Raw genomic sequence first — 25,716 nt, 5'->3', positions numbered from 1 at the left:
AATGTGTGGAATAACCAAAGCTAAAACTTGGTGCCATCACTTGCACATAAATGATACATTGGTTCACTGCTGTTCATGGGCTGTGAGCTGCATGGGGCAGCTGCTAGGAGAACCCTGAATACCTTGCCAAACCTATGATACAGGAAAAATACAAGTGAAATAAGCAAATGTAGCATGTACCTGGGAACAGCTGATTGAACCACTCAGGAAAATGTACAATTTGTGCCCAATTTTCAAAGCTTTTGTGAAAAGAAACATATTAAAAATCAAACTGCAATTCATAGAGGCACTGATGAAGATGCACAGTAGCAATGAGGTTTAACACCAAAAAATGAGCTCTGTTTTGAGCCCCTTATTCATGCACAGCCCCAAGCACTCTTTAGACTGGCCTATATCTCAGAGTACCAGCAGGCTGCATGGTGCTGCTGTAATAAATTGCAGTGAAGCACATGGCCATAATAGATGAAGTGCCTGTTTAGAGTAAGAAGCAGACCCTATCCCACAAGGCCTTATTGCTAAGCTGAAAATATTATTTTAAAAGTATTTAGGTGTTACTGCATTGCAAATGAGAGAGGATCTACCTGTGCAAAATGATTTCCCTCACACACATCCCAGCTGCCCCCACAGAGGGGCTCTTTACTCTGAAAGAAATGATCCCTTGGAGGCTCTGGAGACACCTTACATCTGGAAAAGGCCAATTCTACTCTCTGTTATAAAGTTGCAATTTTCTTTCCCATTTTTGGTGTTATTTGCTGGCAGCTGTATAGAATCATGAGGTCATTTAGGTTGGAAAAGACCTCATAAGATGATCAAGTCCAACCATTAACCCAGCAATGCCAAGTCCACCACTAAACCAGGTCCCTAAACTCCCCATGTACACATCGTTTAAAGAACCCTGGGGATGGTGACTACACCATTAACCTGGGCATCCTGTTCTCATGCTTGACAACCCTCTCAGTAAAGAAATTTTTACTGCTATCCAATGTAAACCTCCCCTGGCACAAATCAAGGCCATTTTGCCTTTTGTGATTGCTTTTGTTACCTGGGAGAACAAACCAACCCTGACCTGGCTATAACCTCTTTCAGGCATTTGTAGAGACTGATGAGGTCCCCATCAGTCTCCTGGTTTAATTTAGAATAGTGTTTTCTCTGTGGTATACAAGTGTCACTTAATATTCTATTGCTTATTACATTTTTTCCTAATGATCATTGATTTTTATCAGTGAGAATACTTTGAGAAGGGTCAGAGCTACTTGCAATATTTCTAAAAGAAAGCAAATATTCATTTTGAAGGGTCTGAAAACTAGATTTTAGATTTATGGGTACATTATTTGCAGTTTATCCTCAGTATATGTGGACTGAGAGTACTTCCATGCTGAAGAGCTCAGATACAGGAGCAGTGAGTGCTTTCCAAAATACCTTGATATTTGGTAATTTGCACAATATTGTCTCACCACTATACATAGGTGGATTTGTTTTTCTTGGTGTATTCTAAGAGAGATTTATATCTTGGGGCATTAGAAGAACTGATGTGTTAAGATTGAGCAGTTAGGATGCATATATAAATATAGTTGTGTACACATAGCATTGCCATTTAATGTAGCTAGCATGTAAAAATGCTTCAGGTTTAAAATCTCAAATTCATAAAAGCAATATTTAACAGGGTTGTAGTTGGCCTATTTGAGGTAAGTGAAGATGGCAAATATATAAAAACTGGCCAGGTGAGGGGGAAAATGCCATTATGCACAAGCCTTGAACATACATGGTACAAAACTCAGTAAACTCAGTAAGAGCTGTATGTCAACTCTGAATTTTTTTCTCTTATTTTCATTAAGTAATAATTCAGTTCCCTAAATGAAGCAGTGCTTCTAAAGCTTTCTCATTCTTCATCTATAAATCAAATTGTAAGCCACATCCCTTTAGGTCTGCAGATTCAAAGCTATCATACCCCAATATGAAAGCACAGATTTCTTATGCAGTATGCTGTCTGCTCTTCAGTCACTGCTGGTGTCAGAGCAGATTTTATATATATATATATATATATATATATATTTACTTATTCTGTGTATTTTTTTATTTATGTAAAATACATCAGTCCTAGTCAGTTCATGTCCCTTCCATGAGCTCCCTCTGCTGGTGGCAGGGAATTCTCTCAGGTTATAACTGTTCTGATGTTTCCCAAATTTTTTTTTCATCATCCACTTATGTCTTCAATATGAATATATTTGTATGTTTACTTCAGTGGATCTTAACTTATCTTTTTTTCTTTTTTTGTGGTTTTCACATGCTTATGCTGATAGTTACAAAGCCTTGAGACTTCCTGAACTTCTCTTCCATCAATATTCCAAAACTTTATTGGTTTTTTTATCATACAAGGCTTTCAGTTTCTGCAAACTCACCTTGTGATTGAGCTGTTGCTGAGTTTTTAGTCACTGAATTTGCTGGGATTTCTTATAACTGAGCTTGACTCTGGCTTTTTTCCAGCCTCAGCTAGACAAAATTCTCATGATTTTTAGTAAAATTCAATGTCGTGTTTTGAATATATTGTATCAAATGGAGTGATAAAAGCCCTCTTTACACATGAATCACAATCTTCTCTCTAAAAAAAAGATTTTGTCTTGAAAAAATAGTCAATTGAAGTGAGAGATTAAAGTACACCTGACTCCTGTTTGTGCTTGGGAGGCCAACAGAGTTCATCTTAATGGAGTATAACTTTCAAACATATTTGCCAAGAAGAAATTCAAACTGGCACTTACTGGTACAAAATTTCAATTAAAAATGCTGGAATCTGTAAGTGGGAGGTGAAATACATGTTAAAGACCATGCTGATAATAAACACCTTGTGTAATAGAAAAATTAATGTAAAAACATCACACTCCTCCCTCCCTGTCTCAGAAACTATTGATGCTCTAAAAAGCTTGAGTGCCTCTGGATCTTTAATTTCACTGACTTGTTATAAAGTACAGATAATTCGTCTTCTAAAGGGTTCTGCTGCTTCATGAGAATGACATCTCCTTATTTTTGGTAACTGATCATACATTTTATATATTCTACATTTGAGAGAGGGTTGAGAGGTTGACATGAGGGATTTTTTCAAATGAGCCAGTAAATTCCAGGTCCCTGCCTCATGGCTCCTATATGGACTCTGTGATATCCTCTGGGTGATATTTATGTATTTTTATATATATATATATATATTTATTATTTATATTCTCTGGGATGTATGGACTCTGTGATACCCTCTGGGTGATATTTATATATTTATGTATTTATTTTTATTTTTAAATATTTGCATCCTCTGGGTTGTATGGACTCTGTGATATCCTCTGGGTGATATTTAGCCCTGTATGCAGACCTGGTGTCAGGAGCTGTGCAAGACAGAAAAACTGCTGGGAATAAAACCTACAGAGAGGAATATTGATGCAGTGAAGAACAGTCATGGTTTGGCAATATGGGGCTCTTTGCACTCTTCTATGTGTTTTTCTTTTGGTCACCAATCCCTCTTGCAGTTGTCAGTGCTCTATCCACATGATAGTGTATTTTGCATGAGGGACACCTTAGGGATTTATTTGGGAGTTAAAGCTTCTGCACATGACTTGTGGCTCCCTAAGCAGAGGTTTGGTGTTGCAGGTATGTAACCAAGCAGAAGGGATGCTGATATTCTCAATAACTTACTGAAACAGCCCTGGGAGTGCTGGCTGTCCAGATGCCCTGGAAATTCTACCTTTTGGGTTTTTTTCCCCCTTTATTATTTGTGGAGAGTAAAAAGAAAAGGTGTGAAGCTGAAGATGTCATGTTACATTCAATATTTTTGCAAGTGCCTTATTAAACATGAGTTATGTGATTTTTATTGTTCTGTTAACTCGTGGCTCTCTTCTTGCCCCATCAGGCTGAGAACATTTCTAGATAAAAATCTTAGGTCCCTTTCAGGAGAGGGAAAAGAAGGGCAGCACCAGGCTGCTTTCATTTTAGAGAAATGGCAGCCTAATTTCAGACTAAGGTCTGTGAATTTGTCTCCATCCAAAGTGTAGTGCTGCTCATTGTGGGAAGTTTGGTGATCAGAAAAATGAGGAAGAAGAGGAAAAAGGTATCAACTTTCAGAGCTGGTGATACAGTATGTGGGCTGTCAGTGTTCTCAGGTGTTTGTGAGCTGTAAAATCTCATCTTGACTGCTTAATTATCCAGAGGAGAATGCCAACTGGCAAGACTCTACTGTATTTCTAGAGTATTTTTTAAAGTCTTAATTTAAAATTCAAATTGAGTAATATTTTTTTATTTCTACAGTTGTTAGTATAGAGTTGCACTTGGAATGCTTATAAGAACACACTTAACCTAATATCAGGAGCTAATTGTTAAATTGCAGTGTCCTTTTTGCAGAGCATTGACTTTTCTTGCACACCTTGTTCAATGAGCAGTTTAAACAATTAAGTAAATGTTTGGTATTGGTAATGCTTTTAGAGAACTGTTACATGACTTGAGGGACATAAAATGGTTAACCTGTGGCAAGCCATTTTCTATTAGATTACCCATTAAATACTGTTTTAATGAGTAATGCACTGTACTTGTATCTAGAGTATAAGATTTATGTAAGGGAAATAAATACATTTTTAAAGCATTTTTATGTAATTGATTGTAGTTACCAGTTTTAAGCATTTTTGCCTCTTTTTACCTGCAGTATGGATGGAGCAGACCTGTGTTTTGAAATTGTGAAGAGAGCAGATGCTGGATTTGTCTACAGTGAAGCTGTAGCCAGGTATTTATTATAATTTTAATGAATCCCTCAGGATAAATAGAAAAGAATGGAATATTGTGTTGTACAATCTGTTAGCTAAAACTTGAAAGTTGTACTATAAATAATCCTGTTTCCACACTCTAGATGTTTATTGCAATAATTAGCACAATCAAAGTAGAATTTTGGAGCATTTTGCCATTTACTAGTTACAGATTTGGATGAGATAACTGAGTAAAACTCTATTTCACATCTGATACATAATTGGCTGTGTTTGCCTTTATGGATCTCTCATGTGATGGTATTAAGTGACTTGCCTAACAGGGTGAGAATTTTACTGGTGGAGTTGGTTTGGTTTTTTCTTTCTAGATGGAGTTGATTTGGGTTTTTTCTTTCTAATGTATCACTGTATTTATAGTCACCTCACCTTTTCACTTATGAGATTAACTAAGATGAGAGACTCTATAAAATTTCAAAAGGGTAATGAAATCCACTGTCCTGATGGCCTGATAGTTGAGCTCAAAGCCCACAGCATTCTTTGTTTGCTTTTCTCAACACTGTGGATTTTTTAGCATGCTAGGAGCCAGGTTGGAGGAGACATCAATGTCTGTGTTTGAGGCTCCTGCTCAGGCTCAGCACAGCATTTGTGTTGTGCTGCTCAGGCTTTGTCCAGTGGGGTCTAGAATCCCTCCAAGGAGGGAGATTCCACAGCCTCCCTGAGCAGCTTGATCCAGTGCATTGTGATGTTCCTGTGGGCAAAAACATTGCCCTTAACCAGCTGGAGCCCTCAGAGAACAAGGATTGGCTCCCTGAGCCACAGTGATGCCCTGAAGCATCCCAGGGTGCTGCTGCACATGTTGGCCCTGCTGTGGTCTCTTTGGGCGTCCTTTGGACACAGTGGAGAACAGGGATCCTCTCCAGTCTGCACCAAGCAAGCCAAGACCTTGGTGCAATCCTTTTCCAGATAAATTAGGCACTGATACTCACTTTTTGCTTTCTTTTTTCCTTTGTGTTTTGTTACAAAAAAAAAAAAAAAAAGGAGGGTCCCTGACTTCCTTGGCATATCAAGCAGAATTATTGAACATTTGGAACCTTTAAAAAAACCTGGAAAACACAGATTTTTCTTTTCTAATTTCCCTCATCTTCGATCAGAATAATTCTCAAGCTTTTGATTGTATTATTCACTACTATAAACCTAAACTCCGTTCTAAACTGCATTCTCCATTCATCTCTGTGTATTTGAGATTAAATTGGTTGATTAGTTTTATACAGTTAGACTCTTAATACTTAGATGGTTAAATGTGTATAGTAATTTTTCCTGCAGGTTTGTCATGCATAATGTGTTTGTTTTTTCAGTCATTACATGAGACAGATACTGGAAGCTCTACGTTACTGTCATGATAATAATATAATTCACAGAGATGTGAAGGTAAGGGGGCTTAATTACTTTTTTTTCCCTTCACCACAATAATGCAAAGTGCTGAATTTCAATTTCAATAATTTAGAGAGGGGGAGGAGCTGTAGAAAAGGAATCTCCATTTCCTGAGTGTGTTTTGACTCTTACTGTGTCATGTAAGATTGAAGCCCACCCTAATTCCATCAATATAGAACATTTAGGAGGTCTGTATTCACAAATTGTACATGCATTTGATTACAACATGCTTTGAAAGTCAGTTTAATTTCTAGTTTTTGAATATGCATAGGGAATCTGCTTGCATTTTCTTCTTGTTAGGAAAATGTGTATATAAATTAATTGCATAAATTCAACTGGAATTGGTAGTTTATTGGCATCAATTTGACAGCATAATGACAGCCCTCATTCACACTGAGATTTCATAGAGATGCACAGGCTTCAATGCTACAATATTAGTAATATTATCTGCTTCTTGGAGACAGTCCAATAAACATTTATTATTATGAAAACTTCTTTAATATAAATAAGTTTGGGAGGATAAATGCAGTGTTTAAGACCAATGTGTGTGCATACTGGTTTTAATCTGGTAAATTTTGTGCTGTTTCTATGGATATTTATGGAAGTAGTTTATCCTAAAGTACTTCATTGTAAGTAGCTGGGAGTTTTAACCCAAGTGGGCTTGACTCTCTTCAATTTGAATATTCATATTAGTTGTTAATGTCATTGCCTAAAGTAGTTATTCCCACTTCTCCAAGAGTTTGGTTTCATCCAAAGTGAGTCAAGCACACTGTAGGAAGTAAGAAAAATACTGGCAAGCTCTGATGGTGAAGTTTGAGAAGTGACTCTTGGATTTTAATGAACAGAGAAGATGGAGGGAGGGTAAACTGTGCTTCAAACTCCTGCAGGTGACCTGTGAGGGGAGGGAGTAGAGACACTGAACTGGTGATTTTCATGAGAAGTCATTTGGTCTTCTGTACCCAGACATTGCAGACCATTCACAACCTCTTACTCCTTTCCTTTTAAAATCAAGATGATTATTAAGAGGCTTTCTTTTGAAGTTTTTTTGTTTTAATAGTCATTTCTTAAGACAGAGTCTAAAAATCAGAGTTTTTGAATGCCAGCTCTTAATTGCTGGTAGAATGTCTCATCCTGTTGTGTGTTGAGGGTTCTAGGTACTTTTAATTGCTTGGTTTTAGTACCTCATGAATTTCAGAATTAACTTAATCTTTATGTTGCTGTGTGTTTGTGAAAGCTCCACTTGCTTTTCTTGAAAAAAAAAAAAACAAGTGTTAGCTTCAAGGGCCTTTGAGGGAGGCCTTTTTGCTGAGGGTAAAGTGGGGATTTATTTTAGTGCCTATCCTGTCTCTTAGAACCTCAGACTCACAGGATTGTTTTTTTAAAACACCATACTTAGAAATGAACCTGTTCAAATTACATGGGTTAGGAAAAAAATGTCTGAGGTATCGGTGTAAAGCTGTTTAAACCAGCAGTGTTTTGTTTTGGCAAAAACAGTGCAGAGCTGTGGGACTTGGGAGTTGAACACAATTAAGTGCAGTATCCAGGCTCTAGATGTCACTGTAGATGTTGTTTTGAAAGGAAATAGACTAAATGACCACTTTAGAAATTACCTGAATGACCACTTTAGCAATTACCTGAATGGGTGAAAGTGCTTTGATAAAATCTGTAAGGCTGATATAGTCAGGCTACATTTTTCTCCCTTTTAGATGTTCTGTGAATGTTATTTTGAAACGTAAAATGCTTGGTCATTTTTTGCTGCACAGGAAGATCAGCACCTTCAAGTCCACGTAAGGTTCAGGTGTCTTTCAGCTGTTTTTGTGCTCCCTTAGCTCCTGGCTGATTAGGAAGTTAGACAGTTTATAGCATACAAAATTAAAGTTTACTGTTGTCTGCTGCCAGACAACTCACCTGACTTTTCCAAGTGACCCCAGCCTGGGACGAACTCGCTGTGCCCAACATTCACCTCTGATGTCAGAATGAAAATGTGAAAGCTTTCACAGGATGGCCTGCAGTTGTCCTAATTGCTCTGTGAGACCAGATATTTCTTGAGCCTGTGTATATCATTTGGGCCCCTTCAGCATTGCTTAAAGGCTTTATAATCAGTGACAATTACAAATCTACTTCACCCTCAGCGAACGTGGTCCTGCAGTGCTTGGAAGCTGGATCTCATGGTAAGGAAAACAGAAGGTGCAGGAAGGTAGAAAACTCAAGACAGTTGTGCATCAGAAATGTGAATGGCAAGAATTTTTTCCCTTACTACAGCATTTGTTCCTGTTCTTTAACCCTACTGATAGAGGACTCAGCAATTCCTTTTCTTCTGTCATAACCTTGCTGTGTCAGGAATACCCAGAAGGTGACTGTTGAAAATAGCAGCATTGAAAGGAAGTCTTTTCCATTACCAAATGTTATTACAGAGCAGTTTGTGTACAGAGAAATCTTTTATGTAAGAGAGCAGCAAAAAGGAAAGGGGGGGGATATGGCTCTGAAGTGAGATTCTTGTGTTTTCCTGTAAAACTCCTGCTGCAATTTGAGTACCATTTGTTACTGGCTTATTTTTGCAATAACTTTAACAGAATGGTTTTTATCAGTAAAACATCAAGAGGTTTTGCAATCCTTTCTGAGCCTTTATTGTTATGCAGAATTTTTCCATAGTTGCAAAATTGTTGCTATAAAAATACCTTTTAGTATAACTGAGGGATATAAGAGTGAGAGTATATAAGATGTAAGAGTAATTTAATCACATCAAGAGCTTTAATTGCTGAAGTTTCATCCTTACCTCATTCCAAGTGCTCCAGCTTTGTTCCATGATTTCCACATACCTGTATATGTTACTGATTAGCAAATTAGTGTGCAACAGGGGTCAGGGTAAGCCTGTCAGCAAAATGCAGACGTCCAAAATTTTAATTAAGGCTTTATCTGGATAGGTATTAATGCTTGTTCCTCCATGTGATCATCTAAATAGCAAAATCTGCTAATGCAAAAATGCACATATTCTACCTTCTCTGTCATTAAGATTCAGTTCAATATTTCTGTGACTCGAGTCAAAACCAGGGAGTTTTTCCAGGGAATAGGACCAAGTATTATGCTCTGCACTGTGTGTCACATACACATATGAGTTGGTGCAGGTGACCTGAGACTTGACCTGTGGATAGATTTGCATGCTGATTTTTGCATTTCACAGAACTTAACCCATGATATGAATTCTGAGAGCACACTCAGTTACCACTTCTGTCTTTCATTGCCTGAACTGCTTCTAGCTTAGCATTTCAGATTTTGCTGGTAGAGTTCAACTCCTACACTTCTTCTTTTAGGCATTTCTAAAAAATGAGTAAAAGTAGTATATATATGTTTGTGTGTGTTTATATAACTGTATATTTGGCTATTTTATAAATTACCAGGATAGAATCTGTTCTTTATCTTTTTCCATGTTTGAATACCCAGAACAAGAAATCTGTTGCGTGTTACTTTCCTTCCAGTCTTTTCACTTTGAAACTTCTTTTATGCTTTCTGGGGGCATACAGTAATAATTGCTGTTTTTTCTGTATTTTCTAGAGCTTACTAGATCCTTGAGATCCAGTAGCGACTTCTTGGTGAGGATTTTGTTACATATTAAGTTGTTAAAAAGTGATTAAGGCTGCAAAATCCCCTTTTTCAGAGGTGCAATTGAGTGTCCTACCTGGCCACATTTTTTTCTGAGATACACTTCCTCATTCAATGTACAAGAGACTCCAAAAACAAAACTTTCAGTATCATTTCTCAGTGTTTCTTCAGGCAATGCTCTTTTCCCCTGTTTATTTTCACTCCTGTGCCCCTGCTTCCTATCTCAAGGTCTCTGTGCTTGTTTTGTCCAGCCCTTTTCCTGTTGATCTGTTAGTATGTTCAGAAGCAGTTTGGCTGAGAAAAGTGTATTTATTCTGCTTGGCCTACCTGGAGTTGAACATTTAAAAACTTTATGGTCAATAAGTTTATATGTTTCAGTCATTTGCTCACACAGTCAGAAAACTCGTGTCTTCTGATTGATGAGCTGGCTTCCCATGCAGCACATTTGAATTACTTAACCAAGAATTTGACAGGCTCTTGTGGTCTCTAAACTGCTTTGCAAACCAGGTGCTGTGCCTGTTTGCCTTATGATTTTGTGTTCACTGCAATAGAAATGAGTTGTTTTATTGTTTTTATTAAACAATTCACATGTCACCTGCTAACTTCTGGTTTTGGCACCAGCATGTCCAAGCAATGAAAGAAATTTTCAACATGAGCTCTGTTTTGCTGTAATGTTTTCTAACCCTCCTCATCCTTCATGCCTTTAAGTTTTGGGGGATTTTCCTCCATGAACTCTTCTGTCAAATGCTAGACCAGTGCAGGACTCAATTTGTAGTTTCTCAAATTGCCTGTACTGCAGAAAAGGTTTTCCACTATTTGAAACAAGAAAAACTTTGATGCAGTTAAGAACTTCAAAGGACATCATCTCGGGCAGATTACATAGGAAAATAATCAGGCATATATATAATTTTTTGTGCTATGTAGAAGTGTTGGAATGAGATCTTGCTTAGAGTCTGTCACAAAGTTGTATTTGATTAGTAGTTCCTAAAATTTCATTCATTTTCTTGCCTTTTTGATAAGCACTGGGGAACAAGTGGTTGTGACTAGAAAGGTTTAGGGGGAATGTCTTCAGCCTATGCTGCCCTCAAAAACTGTTTTAAGAGAAACAAGACCAGGCAGGCATTTTGCTGAGATAATTCAGGTACATTCCCTATAAATTGTACTTCAGGAAGGACAGAATTGGTGGGGTTTGGGTTTAGGTTTGTGCAGATCAGAAGAGCACTTTGGTAGTGAACAGCTCTGCTCACCCAGAATGCAGCTGATGATCTAAAACCAGTCCTGCCAGCAGCACTTTGTCATCTGGAAAGCTTTGACTGCTCAGTTCTGCCTTGCTGTGGTTACTTGGCTGTTGGATGTGTAGCACAGTTGTGATTCACCCATCCCAAGGAAAGTGTCTGTGCTCTGTTCAACCATCTTGGAAAGGAAACCTGTGTCCAAAACTTTTGCTGATAACAAGAGAGAGTGGGGTCCTCAACTCCAGCCTAGTTTTTGCCTTCTTCCTTGACTTTTTAGGTAAAAGGAAGTGTCCATAGGCCAAATGTAAAACATCTTTTGTATTACATGGATTAATGGGTATTGCACTGTTCATTCTACAAACTTGGATTCATTTGGATGTACACATAGGATTTATTATGGCCAATGTTGATGCAGCAAGCAAGATGATTTGAAAAGGAAATGCAATATGTCACCATTTTATTTAAATATTTGCCATTTTATATCAAAGCTTGCCTAAAGGTTTAAATTAGTTAATTATTATTTATAGTCTTTTAAAATCTTTCCATATTCCTTCCCATTTCAGTGAAAATATCATCATTACGTTCTTGATCTTCTGGTGTGGGTTTTGTAAATAGGGCATAAAAACTTTTCTTAAATGTTTTATCTAACAGAAGGGTTATAAGTGGATCTAAAGTGCTTTTAGTAGCAGCAAGACAAGTAAGGACATTTTTAATTTCTACTAGATAATTTAATCTTGGACAGTCATTATCTGTAAGAAATCCATAGAAAATTGGCCTGAAAATATGATATGGAAGAAAACAGGCAGTTAATATCACCTGGATGACAAGAATGTTTCTTTTCACTGTTCTGTAAATGAGATGTTTTTCTCCAATGCAGGTGTTTTTTTGTATTCTGCTCAGATGTCTGGTAAGAGAATAGTACGACCACAAAACGGTCATAAAAGCCAGAAAGAAACACACAGTGGCAAGATAAGCTGCAATCATTGCAGCACGTTCACCAGCTTCTACCTTGATGTTGTAGCATGTGGGGAACTCTCCTGAAACCCTCTCCTGGATGTTGTAGGTGATGGCTGTGACTGTAATGCACAGCACAATCAGCCAGATAACAGCACACAAACATTTAGCGAACTTTGGCCGCCGGAACTCGTGCAGGAGGCGCCCGTGGAGGGTTCCTGGCAGAGCTGAGGAGTGTTGTGGGCCACAGTTCTTCTTCAGGGTGGCATACTGGCTGAGGGCAGTGGAGCACAGGATGGTGATGGTCACGTACATGCTGACTTGCATCACCAGCGTCCCCAGGTGATGGGCGATCCTGCACGCCACCGACTCGTAGGGCCAGCGGTGCCCCTCGGCAAAGTAGGCGGCCAGGAAGGGCATGGTGCTGCAAACCAGCAGATTTGCAGCCACCAGGTTGGCCAGGTAAATGTGCTGAGTCCTTCTGGTGGGCACTTTACGTAAAAATATCCAGGCACTCAGAATGTTCCCCAAGATTCCAGCGGGAAACAGGCAGGAGTAGAGGATGGGGAGAGCTACGGTGGTAGCTGGCGATGGCTGAAGACATGATGAGTTGTTCATTTATGGCAGGATTCCTTGAGTGGTCAGAGCTGAAACACAATTTAATAATATTTCTATAATGTGCATCTAACATCTCTTCTTTGCTCTTATCTGAGCTGTTTCTGTCTCCCTCACTTTTCATGCTGTTACCTTAAGTTTGCATGAGGTTACAGTTTGGCCATTCTCTTCCACTGAAGTTTTCATGAAGAAAAATTAAACCCCAAAGCTTTTATGTGCATAGAATCTAATAAAATAACTTAGGAAGCTGAAGGTTCAAGCTAGGGGCTGGCAATAACTTCTATGATCTTGGTTTATTTCTCAGTCTTCTGGAACGTCTGTAACCTAATTTGGAAACCACTTACAGACCATTTAAAATTAAATGAGCAAATTAAGTGCAAAGAATTACTTTAATTCCAGAAATGCAGAAGAGTATCTGTACCTCCATTTAACTATAAATTAATCTGTATACTGCAAGAATCTCACTATATATATTTATTCTGTGCTCATTTCTATATGTGGTGTTACTTTATCACAGCTCTAATGTCAGATGTACATTTAGCAACTCAGTCTATATTTTTTCGTATATACAATGATTATTGAAAAATGCAGTACATTAATTTCTTCCAAGTTCATTTTTCAGTCTTTTCTCAATTTCCAAACTGAAAATAAGAAATGAAAGTTCTGTGCAATGACTGTGTGTAAAAAATGACATTTCAGCTTACAACCCTGTAGTGGAGAGTTTTTGCTGTTGTATGCTTAGATATACATACATATTTTAGTGGAGTGTATCCTAGTTAGTTTTTTTCCCCATATCAAATCATATTAAAAAAAAACAGATTTTGAACTTAGAGACTAATAATAATTTTTTTAAAACAGCTGTAAACAAATGAACTCAGATGCTAAAGAGGGTTTGGTGTAGCAATTGCAAAAAGCCCAGACACCAAGTGGAAAAACTATGCTTTTGGCAGTGTTTGACAAACTTGCAAATTAAACTAACTTTTATAGCTCTTGCATTTTAATGTACACCAAGTTCTATATGTATTGTTGAACCAAAATGTATTAAATTATTTTATTATAATGAGTTGAATTCACAGAGTAATTGTTAATTTGCTTATTTAGAAGTAAATAAGTAAATTTTGAATGAATGAATGAATGAATGAATGAATGAATGAATGAATGAATGAATTTACTTATTTTAGAAGTCTAATGAAATTTTTTGTAATTGACTGAATTTCATTAAGGTAAAACAAAGCAGTAATTTTAAGCTTACCTGTACAAGTTGCAGGCACCTTCTCTTGCTGACAGGAAATATTTCTGTCTGGTATCTGTTTATTCTCCACTGCTGCAGTGAAAGTGATGGCACTGGAACCTGGAGAGCGCAGTTAAAAATTTCTCTCTGACATAACTAGGTTTTCAGAGTGTACACTTTCCTTTTACAATGTCAGGAGGCAGGTAAAGTTCAGAAAATATGATGTCTGTACTAAAAAGGCTTTGAAATTAAATCAGGATCAGCTCCATTAGGGAAAAAAAAAGTTGGAGATAGCCTGGAAGAGCAGCTGTGACAGTCCTTTAGGTGCAGCACAGAAAAAACACCTCACAATCCTTTGTGTAGCGCTTTCCCCTTCTGGGGGTGGAGGAGTTCTCTTTAGGACTGCCCTTTTTTTTCCTTCACTCTGCTCTTTTATGCATGAAAACTTGTCCTTTCAGTCATATTTAACAGGTTTTCAGCTCCACCAGTTGTCTGTTCCCAAAGGCCGTGTGCAGTGTGCTGTGTCCATGTCTGTCCTCTCATGAGTGACCGTATGGACACATCTCTTCTGTCTGGTCAGGTGGTGGATTGTGGGGAAACAATTTACACCTGATACATCCAAGGGTGCTGGCAGGGAAAATGGACTCAATGGACTGTCCAAGAAACACAAAGCATCCAGAGGTGTATACAGGACAGTTTCTTCCTCCACAGCATAGGACAAACTCTGGTCACCTCTACAGAAGTTGAGACTTTTAAGCTTTCTGATACATCTGTGGTGTAAGATAACCTCTAAATAAGTTCCTTTATGAGAACAGAAGTTTGGTAGGGTTCTTGTTTTGCCAGTTTGGCTTTATGTTTAAGCATAAATTCGCCTCATGATCTGTTATCATTGTTCAGTCTCATTATTACTATTTTTTTTTTCTAATATAATGGACATATAAGCTGGCTTCTTATTCTGAATTCATAGCTGAACTCATTTACAATTACATTTATTTGCTGTGGAGTATTAGTAATTAGGCTGTGAAGCTGTAATTAGTTTGCATGTGCTTTAATTCTTGTTCTTGTTAATTATACCTCATTTTCCACTTCTGAATGTATATTATATTAAAAATCATTCTAACAGAGAGAGTCTTCTATTTATTACATGTTTAATACTTTCTTAAATGGTATTAGAAGAACTTGTTGCTGTGGCATTCCACTGAGGTTTAGATACAAGAATGCATATTTTGAAAAGTTGCTGAGAGTGGTGTGAACAATTCCAGTTAGCAGGTTTTTTTTTAATTGCTAGTATTATTTGGTTGGTTATTGACTGTTGCCTGTAGTATTTATAATTTAATAATTCATGCTGTAAGAAGACATAACTGCTGCATTTTTTTCTGAATTATTGTATCATAATAGATTATTGTAGTGAACTAGAGTCTATCAGACTTTATTTTGGAATGGATTATTGAGAGCAATAGCAAAGTAATGAAGTATTATATAAGTTTTTTTAAAATGCCAGGAATACAGTTGCAGTTGGTTCTAAGCTGTAGCAAGCACCTTCCTTATTCTTTTAGTGGACTATTTCCTTTCACCTAACTTACAAATGGTGTGCTTTATCTAAATGTGTTTGAAGATACTCAAATGAAACACATGCATTTTTATGCCATTCACTCTTAAGTTCTTCATAATTATTTTTAGGTGTATTACCTCAATGATTTAAATTTTCTCTATTCTTGAACCATGATTACTCTTAGTGTATACATGTTCTAGATTTTATATTGCCAATAGGCAGCAGATGTTGCATTTCATCATATGCAGACAGCTTGTTTTCTGGCCCTAAAAATACAAAAGCCAGGAAATTCCCAGTGGTGGAATTCCTCAACTTGAGCAAGGCTTTGACACTGTCTCTCACAGCCTTGTGTGCTGTCAGAGCATCAGACTAAATCTTCCATGTGTGAACCTCCCAGTTTTGGGAATAATAGGATTCTCACTTGTTTTTCAGTGGTATAAGTTGCACTCCTCTTTTATAATATCTGTTTGTCTCTTCTCAGAAACAGTTTGCTAGTAAAAGCCATGATTGCATTTAATTTCAGTGCAAAAATGGAAGTTTTTGTGGTTTAACGCTGGTAGGTGGGTGAGCCCTCAGAGCTGCCCACCCAGTCCCCCTCAGTGGGACGGGAAGAATCAAAAGGGTAAAAGTGAGAAACCCTAGCTTGTTATTTTTGCCTCTTCCCCCTCTTGTTCTTGTGGCTGCTGTGCTGCAGAGCAGGACCCCCCCCTTCTGGTCTTCCTCCTACTTCATCCGAAACACTGATCAAATCTGCCAGTGTCTACCAAAGTTAGATGGTAGTTAGATGGTTGTGGTTTATCGTTTATCCCAGAAAGCTCCTAAATCCCACACATTCACTTACTTCCTCTCCAGTGGGCTGGAAGGCAGAACCAGTAGGGCAAAAGTGGAAATTCATGGTTTGTGAGAAAGAGTTTATTAAGCTTAAAGAAAAAAAAAAAAAAAAAAAAACAAAAAAAAAACCAAGTGATAGAAAGCAACCCCACCTGACCAGTGCCCAGTGAGTTCCTAAAAACAGCAACACAGCCAGGCTTCCTTCTTGGCTTCTATTGCTGAGCATGGCACCATGTGCTCTGGGATATCCCTGGGGCCAGCTGTCCCTGCTGTGTCCCCTCCATGTCCTTGTGCACCCCCAGCCTGTCTCTGCTGGGCTGTTCTTAGGGACAGTCAAGTCCTGCTTGTTGTGCAAGGGCTGCTTAGCAATGGCTGAAGCATCCCTGGCTGTCAACACTTCTGTTCACAAGCTCAAACCACAGCCAAAACCAGCACAACACTGGTACATGTTGGTACATCAGCTGAAATTCATGTGTTTATAGATCTGAGGAAAATGAGGTTCATGCAGTTATATAGGGTTGTGTGTTGAGTTAGCCCTTAAATACAGAAAGCAAAATAAATAGAATTACCTTCATGTTAAAATTCTTCTGGAGACTCAGGTAATCAGGAAGCACTGGGAAGAGGGAGAAGTAAGACACACTGTTTGAGTGACTGATTCTGTGGTCATTTGACACGTCACAGTGTGGCTTTCAGCAGGTTTCCCAAGATGTTTCAGGACTGTTTGTTATTCAGTAATATTTTCTTGTAAGGCCTGGTGTGTTACCCTTTAAATTTGGGAAAAATGTTTGCAGAAAAAAATATGTAAGGATTAATTTTTTTCTTTAAAGAGTAAATATACCTACTTTTGTTTCTTGGTCAGTCGTGACTGCTTCCTACATGACAGTGCTGTCTAGTTTCAGATCCCATTCTGAGCCAGTTGATACATCTGGCCTCTTACATCTTCAAGCACTGATTTATAGAGTTGTAGAAATCCAAAAGTATTTTCTGATTGTTTTTTGTAGTTGTCTCTTTGTTGTGACTGCTGCTCCCTTAGTGCTGCACTTGCCAAGATCAAGTGGTCATTCCTGTTCCCCTCTTCTGTGCCATGTCTGCCCTTAGATTTTCTTATAGACCTGTTCCTTCTCAGATTTTCACTTCTGAGCTGGAGAGTTGATTAATGTAATGGAGTTTGGATTATCAGTATCAAAACCCTGTACTACTACTTGATCTTCTGAAGAGATCTGAGTTTATTTTGGCAATACTGCTGTGTCCGTGAATTACAAACCTTGTGAATGAAAATTCTGGTCTAACACTTCATTCAAAAGAATTTTAGAAATCACATTTTGTTCAAGCTGCTGTTGTTCATGTCTGTCCTCTCCTGAATTCCCTAGCCCACACCCTCACCCCAACCTGCTGTTCAGAATCATCAACCAACTGCTCACAGAATGAGCATAGAAAAGAAAGAAGGGTGAGATAACATATAAATCTTGTGAAATTATGGTTTATAAACTCCACTAGATGTACCAGAATTGATGTCATTATGTAGAACGACAGTATTGCATAATAAAATTGCATTGGACAAATACAAAACAAGAGAAGCTTTAATAGAATAGGATGGCAAAACAATAGATAAATGATCCTGAAATGCAATTTCTGTGAGAATCAGTCAGAAATTATTGTACAAACACCTCTGTTGTATGCTGCAATATTTAAGAAAAAGTCAGTTACCATCATATTTTTATGAAATTACACATTTTTAGGAATCTTTCTTTTGAAGATAAGGAAACCCTCTAATTTTTTATTAAAAAAAAAAGGGGCAGAACAAAACAATTACTGGCTAGTCATTGTAATTTCTTTGACATGTATATATCCAGTTCCATCAAATCTGAATGATATGAATTTTCATCAAAATTAAACCAAGTTTATATCTAGCTGAGGTGAAGCCTTATGTTTACTTTGTTCAATCAGAGTGTTATGAGTATCTTCTGTAAAATCAGAATATTGTATGAAATTAGTAAAAACCCACACATTTTGGCACAGATTTGGCATTAACAGTCACATGATGCATTAAAAAAGTTACTGGCAGTCATATTAAAACCAACTTGTTTACACCTACTTATTTGAGCAGTATTGTTTGTGTGTGTAAAGACAATAAATCCTTATTTCACAGAGCTTGATGTCTGGCCTCTATAACTTTCACCTTTCTGGTCTGTTATGCCAGACATTTAATTTATTCATGGTTGTGCTGCTTTAGTCATCTTGGTGCCAGACATTCCCCACCTTCAGCTCTCTGGTTTTTGAGAAATGTTACAGTTTGAAATTTGTTTGTGCCTAAATACATAAAGCTGTTTAGTATCTGAGAACGTAGCTGTAGCTATGAAAGGTTGTCATTACATTGCTGTTTACATGGCATCAGCAATTATCAAAATTATTTTAATCACATGGAAAGAAAAGTCTCCTGCCAGGGAAGAAGCATGCAGCTGGAATGTGTGGCTTTGGAAATCTAGGAGTAGACCAGTGCCTGAGCCTGGCTGATATTTTTACTCTACTCTGTGAGTTGATGTTCCTTGCTGAACTACTTTGTGCAGTCATCAAATTTGTCACATTGAAGGAAATCTTAGGAAATACCCACATCACCTCTCCTTCATTTATTTAGAATTTTCCAAAGGCGTTGCTTGCTTTTCCTCAGGTGTTTGACCTTGACACTCATTAAAATGTTGGAAATGCAAGTGTCTTAGTAGGATTGAATATTTTAATTTTGCTGCTTAATAAAACTAAGAGTGTCTTCTGTACTTAAAACTGAATTGATGTTGTATTCTTCACCTCATTTTTAAGATACATGTTACTAAACTCTCAAATATTTTCTTTTAAAATGCATTTATAAACGTAATAAAAATACTGATCTCTTGGAAACCTATTAAAACAGAAAAAATATACATAAAATCTTTAATGGTATCTAAATCTTTCAAATAGGACAGAATTTACTTTTTGCAAAATTCATCTATTATTTACACGCACAAGTTACTAATATTAATGTATATATACAAGTTTACTTTTACAGGTTCAAACCCCTTTGTGGAAATGTCCCTAAAGAGTTAGTGTTCTACTTTAGTCCAACACAAAAAAGTCTGAGAACTTCCTAATTTGTTTTCTTGGATAAACAAGAGCAAAAAAATTCTTCTGAAAAGTAACTTCTCATTTTCACAAGCCAGAAGTACGACTTCTCATTTTTCTTAACAGGAGGAAAGAGGCAGAATTAGTAACTCTACAGTAGAGGATTTTGTGATCTGAAATCCGTGACCTGGAGTGACAGAGATCCATTTAAACATTCAAATCACAGACTTCTTCCTTGAGTAGCTGGAGTGAGGAGTGGTGCTAGACAATCGCTCTTGAGCGTATTGGCCAAGTTTTATGTCTGAAGTGCTCTCCAGGTTTAGGCTTTTCTCTCCATGAAATTTTCTGCAAATCAGTTGGAATACAGTCTTGCGGACACTTCTGGACATTAGGAAATACATAACTGGGTCTAGGCAGCTGTTAAATGATGAAAATATGAGCATCACCTCATTGCACGTGTGAATGATCTGCCTCCAGTAACAGGATGGGGGTTGTAACTGTGATGTGATGTAGACAACCCTGAACATGTGATAAGGCACAAAACAGATGGTGAAAATTATGAGAACAATGAAGGAATTTCTTGCTGTCTTGGTGTATTTTCCCGCATTGGGAAAATTTGCCCTTCTCCTCGAAATTTTCAGAAGGTTCTTGGCAATTTTAACATACGAAAGTATCAAAAGGATAAAAACAATCCAAAAAATGAACACAGTGATATAATTTAAAATTGCTTCTATCTTCTCTGCATTCTGTTTGCTTCGGTAATGAAAGCACTTGGTAGAGTTGCTGTCCTCAGTCTTAAAGGAAGATGGAACAACCACCACTATAAATCCTGCCAGTGCAATGGCCCACACGGTGCAGCAGATCTGCACGCTCCGGGTGGTGGTGAGCATCCTTGGACGCCTCACAGACTTCGTTATTTTTATATAACGATCCAGACTAATTAGTCCCAGCAGTACTATGCTAATGTACATGTTCATGTAGAACAGAGTTCCCACAACCTTGCAAAAAGCCCTCCCGAACATCCAGCTGTTGGTGACATGATAGAAGATCCGGAAGGGAAGGCAGAAGATGAGCAGGAGATCTGCAACAGCCACGTTTAGCAAGTAAACTTGGATAGAATTCCTCTTCTGACGAATGCCCAGGAAAGCAAAAAGGGCTACAATATTTCCAACCAATCCAACAACAAAAATAATGGAGTAAAAAACTATCAAAGCAAGTGACAGTGAGTTGCTGTCATCCAAGGAACAGCTGGCATGATTGTGACTTTCGGAGACATTTATGGTCAGGTTGGTTTGGTTACTCCAGAATTCTTCCTTGTGTGGACCAATGGTTGGTAAAGCAGCTGAAGTTGCATCCATCATTTGAAAAGGGGTTTTAGCTGTTCTGCCAAAAGACAAAGAGATATTTTAAGAATTAAATCTCCATTCAAGTATGTTTGCTTTATAGCCTACAGTCTAATGTGATATAAAAATAAAAGGCAGTAGCTAAAAGGAATAAATGCACCAAGTATTGGTGTAGCTGAATAGAAGACGTTTCTTCATAAAATAATATGTCTAGGTAATCTGCAGGCAAGAAAGAACAGATATGTAGAGTACTCACAGATAAATATTTCTGTAATTACAGTGTTATTACTGTTTTGTGTTGTTTTAAAAGTCAACTATTACAAAAATTTTCCTACAACTATTTTCCTGCAAACTTAAGAATTTTCTTTATAAGAGTAAATAAGTTTTTTTAATTTACTTCTTGGGACCAGGATTTCTAGCACAGAAAAAATTTTATCTAAGGTGCAGGGACAGGTAAACATAGCTAAGTATTCTCAGTGTTGACACAAAATATATTAAAGGAAGTCTAAACTCGTCTGTGTTAATTTTAAATAATTCACATCTCTCACATGCGACTCACTGGTTCTCAATTAAAAAAGCATTCATCAATTAATAATATTTATTTGGCTATGTGCTGTGTTGTAAGTAACCCTGTGAGACAGTTTGTTGCAGTGGCTTGTCTTTAATAATCTGTACCTTCACATAAATGTAAGTGGTTTTTTCCTTTTCTCTACTATTCACAAATCAGTATTACACAAATAAACTACTATTAGCTGGAGATCACAAGAATGCAGTAACAGGTTGTTTACAAACCTTTCTTGTTTTCATGTTTTTCTTTGCTTTCATTGGATAGTTTTTATTTCACTAAGCTTATTGCTGACCAGGAAGGTACAATGTGAAAGATAAAAATCAGCCTTGACCAACAAAGGAAAACCAGAAGTGTGTGGTTTGCAGAGCCATCACGTGAAGGCGTTTAGAGAGATGTTTACTGATAAATAATGATAAAACTTTAGCCATCGACTTGTTTGTCATAGCAACAAGAAATGCCATACAAAAGTTTATTTAGAATATTTTAGTTTTACAGAGGAAAGAGGTTTTTTCCTATAATCTCACAAAATTTTCAGAAGTGGTTTTAGCACTCTGCACTTAGTTTTCTGGCAACTGTTACAGAAAAAAAAAACCAAAAAACCATATACATACTGCTGTATATGTAATTTTAAAATAAATTTTATGCTAGCTCTGTGTCTAGGCGATGCAATTTGCATGATAGGTCTTGAAAAATGCAAATTTACATTTAATTCTGTGGTGCAGCCACAGCAGTGAAAATGGCAACATTTGGGCAAAATTCTAAGAAGACCTAATGTACTTACAGAATCTGAATTCATGAGAGGAGAGTCTAAAATATTTTAACATCCTGTGTTGTCTGACTCTACAATTACATTAAACTGGTAGGGTACATTAGCAGTTTCCAAACCAGCTGTTCTCATACTTGCCACTTGATATTGTCAGGGCAAGTAATTTCAAGAGATTGATTTCAAACTGCAATGTTTTCAAATATATCTTGAAACCCATCTACTGCAATGACTTCATGTTTAAATTGCTTTTCTGTGAAAATGTTTGATATGGGGACTTGTATAAGGAAGTTTAGATCAATTAGGGAGAAACTTGGGTTACGCTGCGAATGGATTGGGAACAAACTTTTCACTCTCGTAAGTTGTGTCACCTCTAAGCAAGCAGACGTGCTTAAACCTAGATATTAAGAGAATTGCAATGAAGAGAACTATAGCTTAAGTATAAAAGAATTCACTTACCATTTATGTGCTAAGAGGTTCTGCTGGTTCTCAAAAGCACTGGTGAAGACGGGGAGGAGAAACGTGCAGGTCCTTTTATTAGAAAGCTGCAGCAGCAGCTTCTCTCTGAAAGTGGCGAGCTCCAGCTGACTCGCACAATTGGCAACAGGGGGAAGTTTTAACTGGTGTTGCAACTGGTTTGCTTTGTTTTTTTAAAGACATTTTTATCTGGCTCTACCCAGTTTATTTGTGTTCTGCTGAGAGAGGTTCTGTAATCAATTTTTCTCAATTTTGCTCTGATTTGGAGATTGGAAGTTTTTTTCTCAGAGGTTTTGTTTCTGGTGAGCCGTGCCAGTGGTTTTTTGGGTGATGATGATGTTGGTACTATCTGTCATCTCTTTAATACTTCGTGGAAGTAGTGTCACTTTTTTCCAGTAGAGGGTAAAGATAAGTCAGCACCACAGGGTAATAGTACATTTTGTAAATGTTTATATAGTTCTCCTATCTACCTTTCTCCTTGCATGGGATTAGAATTTTAGAATTCTTTCTCACTCCAAATGACAATGACAAGAGGATGTGAAAGTGCCCAAAGTGTGCATCTGAACCATTTCACTAAGGCAGAAGTGAAATACAGTATGCAGCAATAATACCACCTGCTAATACTCTTCCAAGTGGTGCATAGGAATTGAAAATTACATTTATAAATTGGAAATTTAGGAGTGGATTCTAGAAGACCTAATATGACTAGGCCTAAATTAAATTAAAATCTCAAGAACATTGTTTTGAAGGTCTTTGTTCTCATATAATTTAAACTTCTACAAAAACACGTGGGTAGTTAGAGATGATGACTTCAGAGGTAGTCAGAAGGAACTTCTGGTAGGTCCTGTGCACTTTTTTGAGTTCTTAGTTTTGCAATTTAAGCAGTAATGTATTCTCAGGAAGTAGTATACAAATTTGAGGTTCTTCATTTTAAGTAATATGGTATTGAAAAGAGAGGCTTTGAGTAAATGCAGGAAGTTCTACATTAAATGCAGTTGTTTGGGTATGTGTATTTAATACCAAATTGTGTTCTAATAGATTTTGTCTGTACGTTCCTTCCTCCTGCAGCAGTCAGTACCCATCTGAATTGTTGTATAATCTTATTTCATTTATATATTTATTATATAATTATAATTCATTCAGTTATTTCATTTTTATTTGTTACACCTCACTGTTATTTGTGGAAAATCAAAGATATAGATGGCTATGGCTGGAATCCACTTTAGACACCTGAAGAATATCCCTCACTGGAATGTTCCAGGGGTGTTCCTTTTCTTTCCTGCACTTGAGAAGTGCTGAGTGAATCCTGTGATTAAGGCTCAAAACAAAGTTTTATGTTCTCTGTGGAAAAGATAAGACCCCACAAAACATATCATAGGCAGGATATTTCAGCTGGGGAATTGAAACAGTGTAAGGGTTAATAGGATGGAAGACAAAAATGAAAAGTAATACCAGGTAAGAAATTATACACATGAGTTTTTTATCTCCATTTAATCATGATTTCACTTTGTGTTCCTTGCTAGTTCTGATAAGTTCTGAAAGGATTTTGCTATGCCTGGGGCAATAGAAGGGAAGCCAATGTAGAAAGAGGAGTCCATGCAGAAAAGAAGATTATGGAAATTGAGACATTATTTTTAAAAAACAAAATCTAACCTCTGCTCTCAGCTTTATGAAAATAAGTGCTAAATTACAGATTGTTTTTCTCAAACAGTGTAATAATTTGTCTGGATTTTTGTCTTTTCAGCCACACTGTGTACTGCTTGCCTCAAAAGAGAATTCAGCCCCAGTAAAGCTTGGTGGCTTTGGGGTAGCAATTCAGTTAGGAGAGTCTGGGCTAGTTGCTGGAGGTAAGACATTTTCCTTCTAAGTTATTTAGTATTGTGCATGTTGTACTGCAGAGTTCTGTTCTTCTGACACAGCCTGGCCTGCAAAACAAGAGCTCAAAAATAATATTTCACTACAGACTAAGTTAGCATGGTAAATGCACACAGCCAAGCTAAATTGGTAGTGGAATGTAATGTGCATTCAAACATTAAATCCCTGTAAATGTTACTCAACAGGAGCTCATGCTGGTTTGATAAAAATAAATCTAATAATACCCAAAGAATTTTCCACTTTAATACAAGCTTTGGCTTAATTCTGCCATGCTTGGTAAAGCAAAGAAAATAAAAATGCAGTCATTGAAGCACTTGAGTAAGGACTTACTGCAGCATCCTCAGTGCTGCCCTGTTGGATAGGCAGTTCCTGTCAGAATGCTGTGGTGGTTAATAGCAAAATCTTACTGGTTTTCACATGTGATTCTTTTCTGTGTTTTAAAATTTCATTGTAATTATTGCATAAGACATCAATATCTTGATACGTATGTATATTTTTTGACCGTGTTTTGTTTTCTGTGGATTTTATTTCCTCTAGCTGCCTTCCATATTGTTCCAGACAATAGGGTTATGCTTTAATCAGCCTGCACAGATGAAGACCCAATCAATTTTCTGATGCTTTCATTGCCAGAGTAGGAGACCACAACAAAACATTTTGTTAGTTTTAATATTTTTTTCTTCTGAATTAATAACTTTCTTCAGTACCATGCATCTTCAAAATCTCAGATTTCCTAATTTAATCACTTAACATTCTGTGTCAATTTGAGTTTTGTACATTTTTTTAAATAAAAAGCAAATCAAATGTAAACATATCAACAGCTTCCATTTCCTTCCAGATATTGCTGATACCCTAGAAATATCCAAGTATCTTATTAACTAGAGACATATTTTCCAAGAAAATACCCATTCGGTTAAGCTGTAATAAAAAAGTCATTGCTTTCTTTACTTTTCTTGTGTTACTCAAATTATCAGTCACTGCTTTTTTTTAGTGGCAGTTTCTACACTTTTGTTTCTAATTATCTAATTTTTCTTCTTTGTGTTCTGCTGAGCAACTTTACCCACTCCTTCTGTTTCAGCCACTCTTCTGGAGGTAGTCAGTTGCAGTGTGATTTCAGATTACCAATTGTCTAGCAAGAAACATTCAAGTTCAACTTTGAAAAAAAAAATTACTGCATTTTTCCTGAAGTTTGCCATGGCCTTCCTTTTGTGTTGCTGTTCCCAGTGCTGTGATCCCACTCACTGCTCCTGTGCTCAACCTGCAGCAGTGATCAGTGCTGGGGGTTCTGTTTGCAGCTCTCACAGAAGATCCCAAACCTCATCACTGTGATATTTATCAGTATCTTTTGCTTCTTCCACCTCAACTTCTGCCATGTTGGTCTGCCTTCACACAATTATTTTTTTCCTTATTTCTCAACTGGC

General features: G+C 37.2%; 3 protein-coding genes across 9 annotated transcripts in view; 1 reads left to right on the top strand and 2 right to left on the bottom strand.

The window, feature by feature from the left end:
- The window catches only part of CASK (calcium/calmodulin dependent serine protein kinase), a 185,383-nt gene that overhangs the window by 81,946 nt on the left and 77,721 nt on the right, over positions 1 to 25,716 (top strand). For all 7 annotated transcript variants that reach the window (XM_058018749.1, XM_058018750.1, XM_058018745.1 and 4 more), the window contains exons 4-6: positions 4,676 to 4,753; positions 6,086 to 6,158; positions 24,168 to 24,270. In XM_058018749.1, the coding sequence (XP_057874732.1) occupies positions 4,676 to 4,753; positions 6,086 to 6,158; positions 24,168 to 24,270 (254 nt within the window). The remainder of the gene's footprint in view (positions 1 to 4,675; positions 4,754 to 6,085; positions 6,159 to 24,167; positions 24,271 to 25,716) is intronic.
- On the bottom strand, positions 11,528 to 12,568 carry GPR82 (G protein-coupled receptor 82). The gene has a single exon (XM_058018752.1). It carries the CDS (start codon positions 12,566 to 12,568, stop codon positions 11,528 to 11,530), a length of 1,041 nt encoding a protein of 346 aa, XP_057874735.1.
- Positions 17,699 to 22,471, bottom strand: GPR34 (G protein-coupled receptor 34). The gene is made up of 2 exons (XM_058018751.1): positions 22,406 to 22,471; positions 17,699 to 20,655 (listed from the first exon to the last, which is right to left on the bottom strand). Exon 2 carries the CDS (start codon positions 20,631 to 20,633, stop codon positions 19,488 to 19,490), a length of 1,146 nt encoding a protein of 381 aa, XP_057874734.1. The 5' UTR covers positions 20,634 to 20,655; positions 22,406 to 22,471; the 3' UTR covers positions 17,699 to 19,487.

The sequence above is a fragment of the Melospiza georgiana genome, chromosome 2, assembly GCF_028018845.1.
Source record: "Melospiza georgiana isolate bMelGeo1 chromosome 2, bMelGeo1.pri, whole genome shotgun sequence".
Lineage (NCBI taxonomy): Eukaryota > Metazoa > Chordata > Aves > Passeriformes > Passerellidae > Melospiza > Melospiza georgiana.
This window is presented reverse-complemented; position numbering and strand designations above follow the sequence as displayed.

Coding starts and splice junctions, on each gene's coding strand:
- GPR82 (XM_058018752.1), bottom strand. CDS start 12,568: ATGAACAACTCATCATGTCTTCAGCCATCGCCAGCTACCACCGTAGCT.
- GPR34 (XM_058018751.1), bottom strand. CDS start 20,633: ATGATGGATGCAACTTCAGCTGCTTTACCAACCATTGGTCCACACAAG.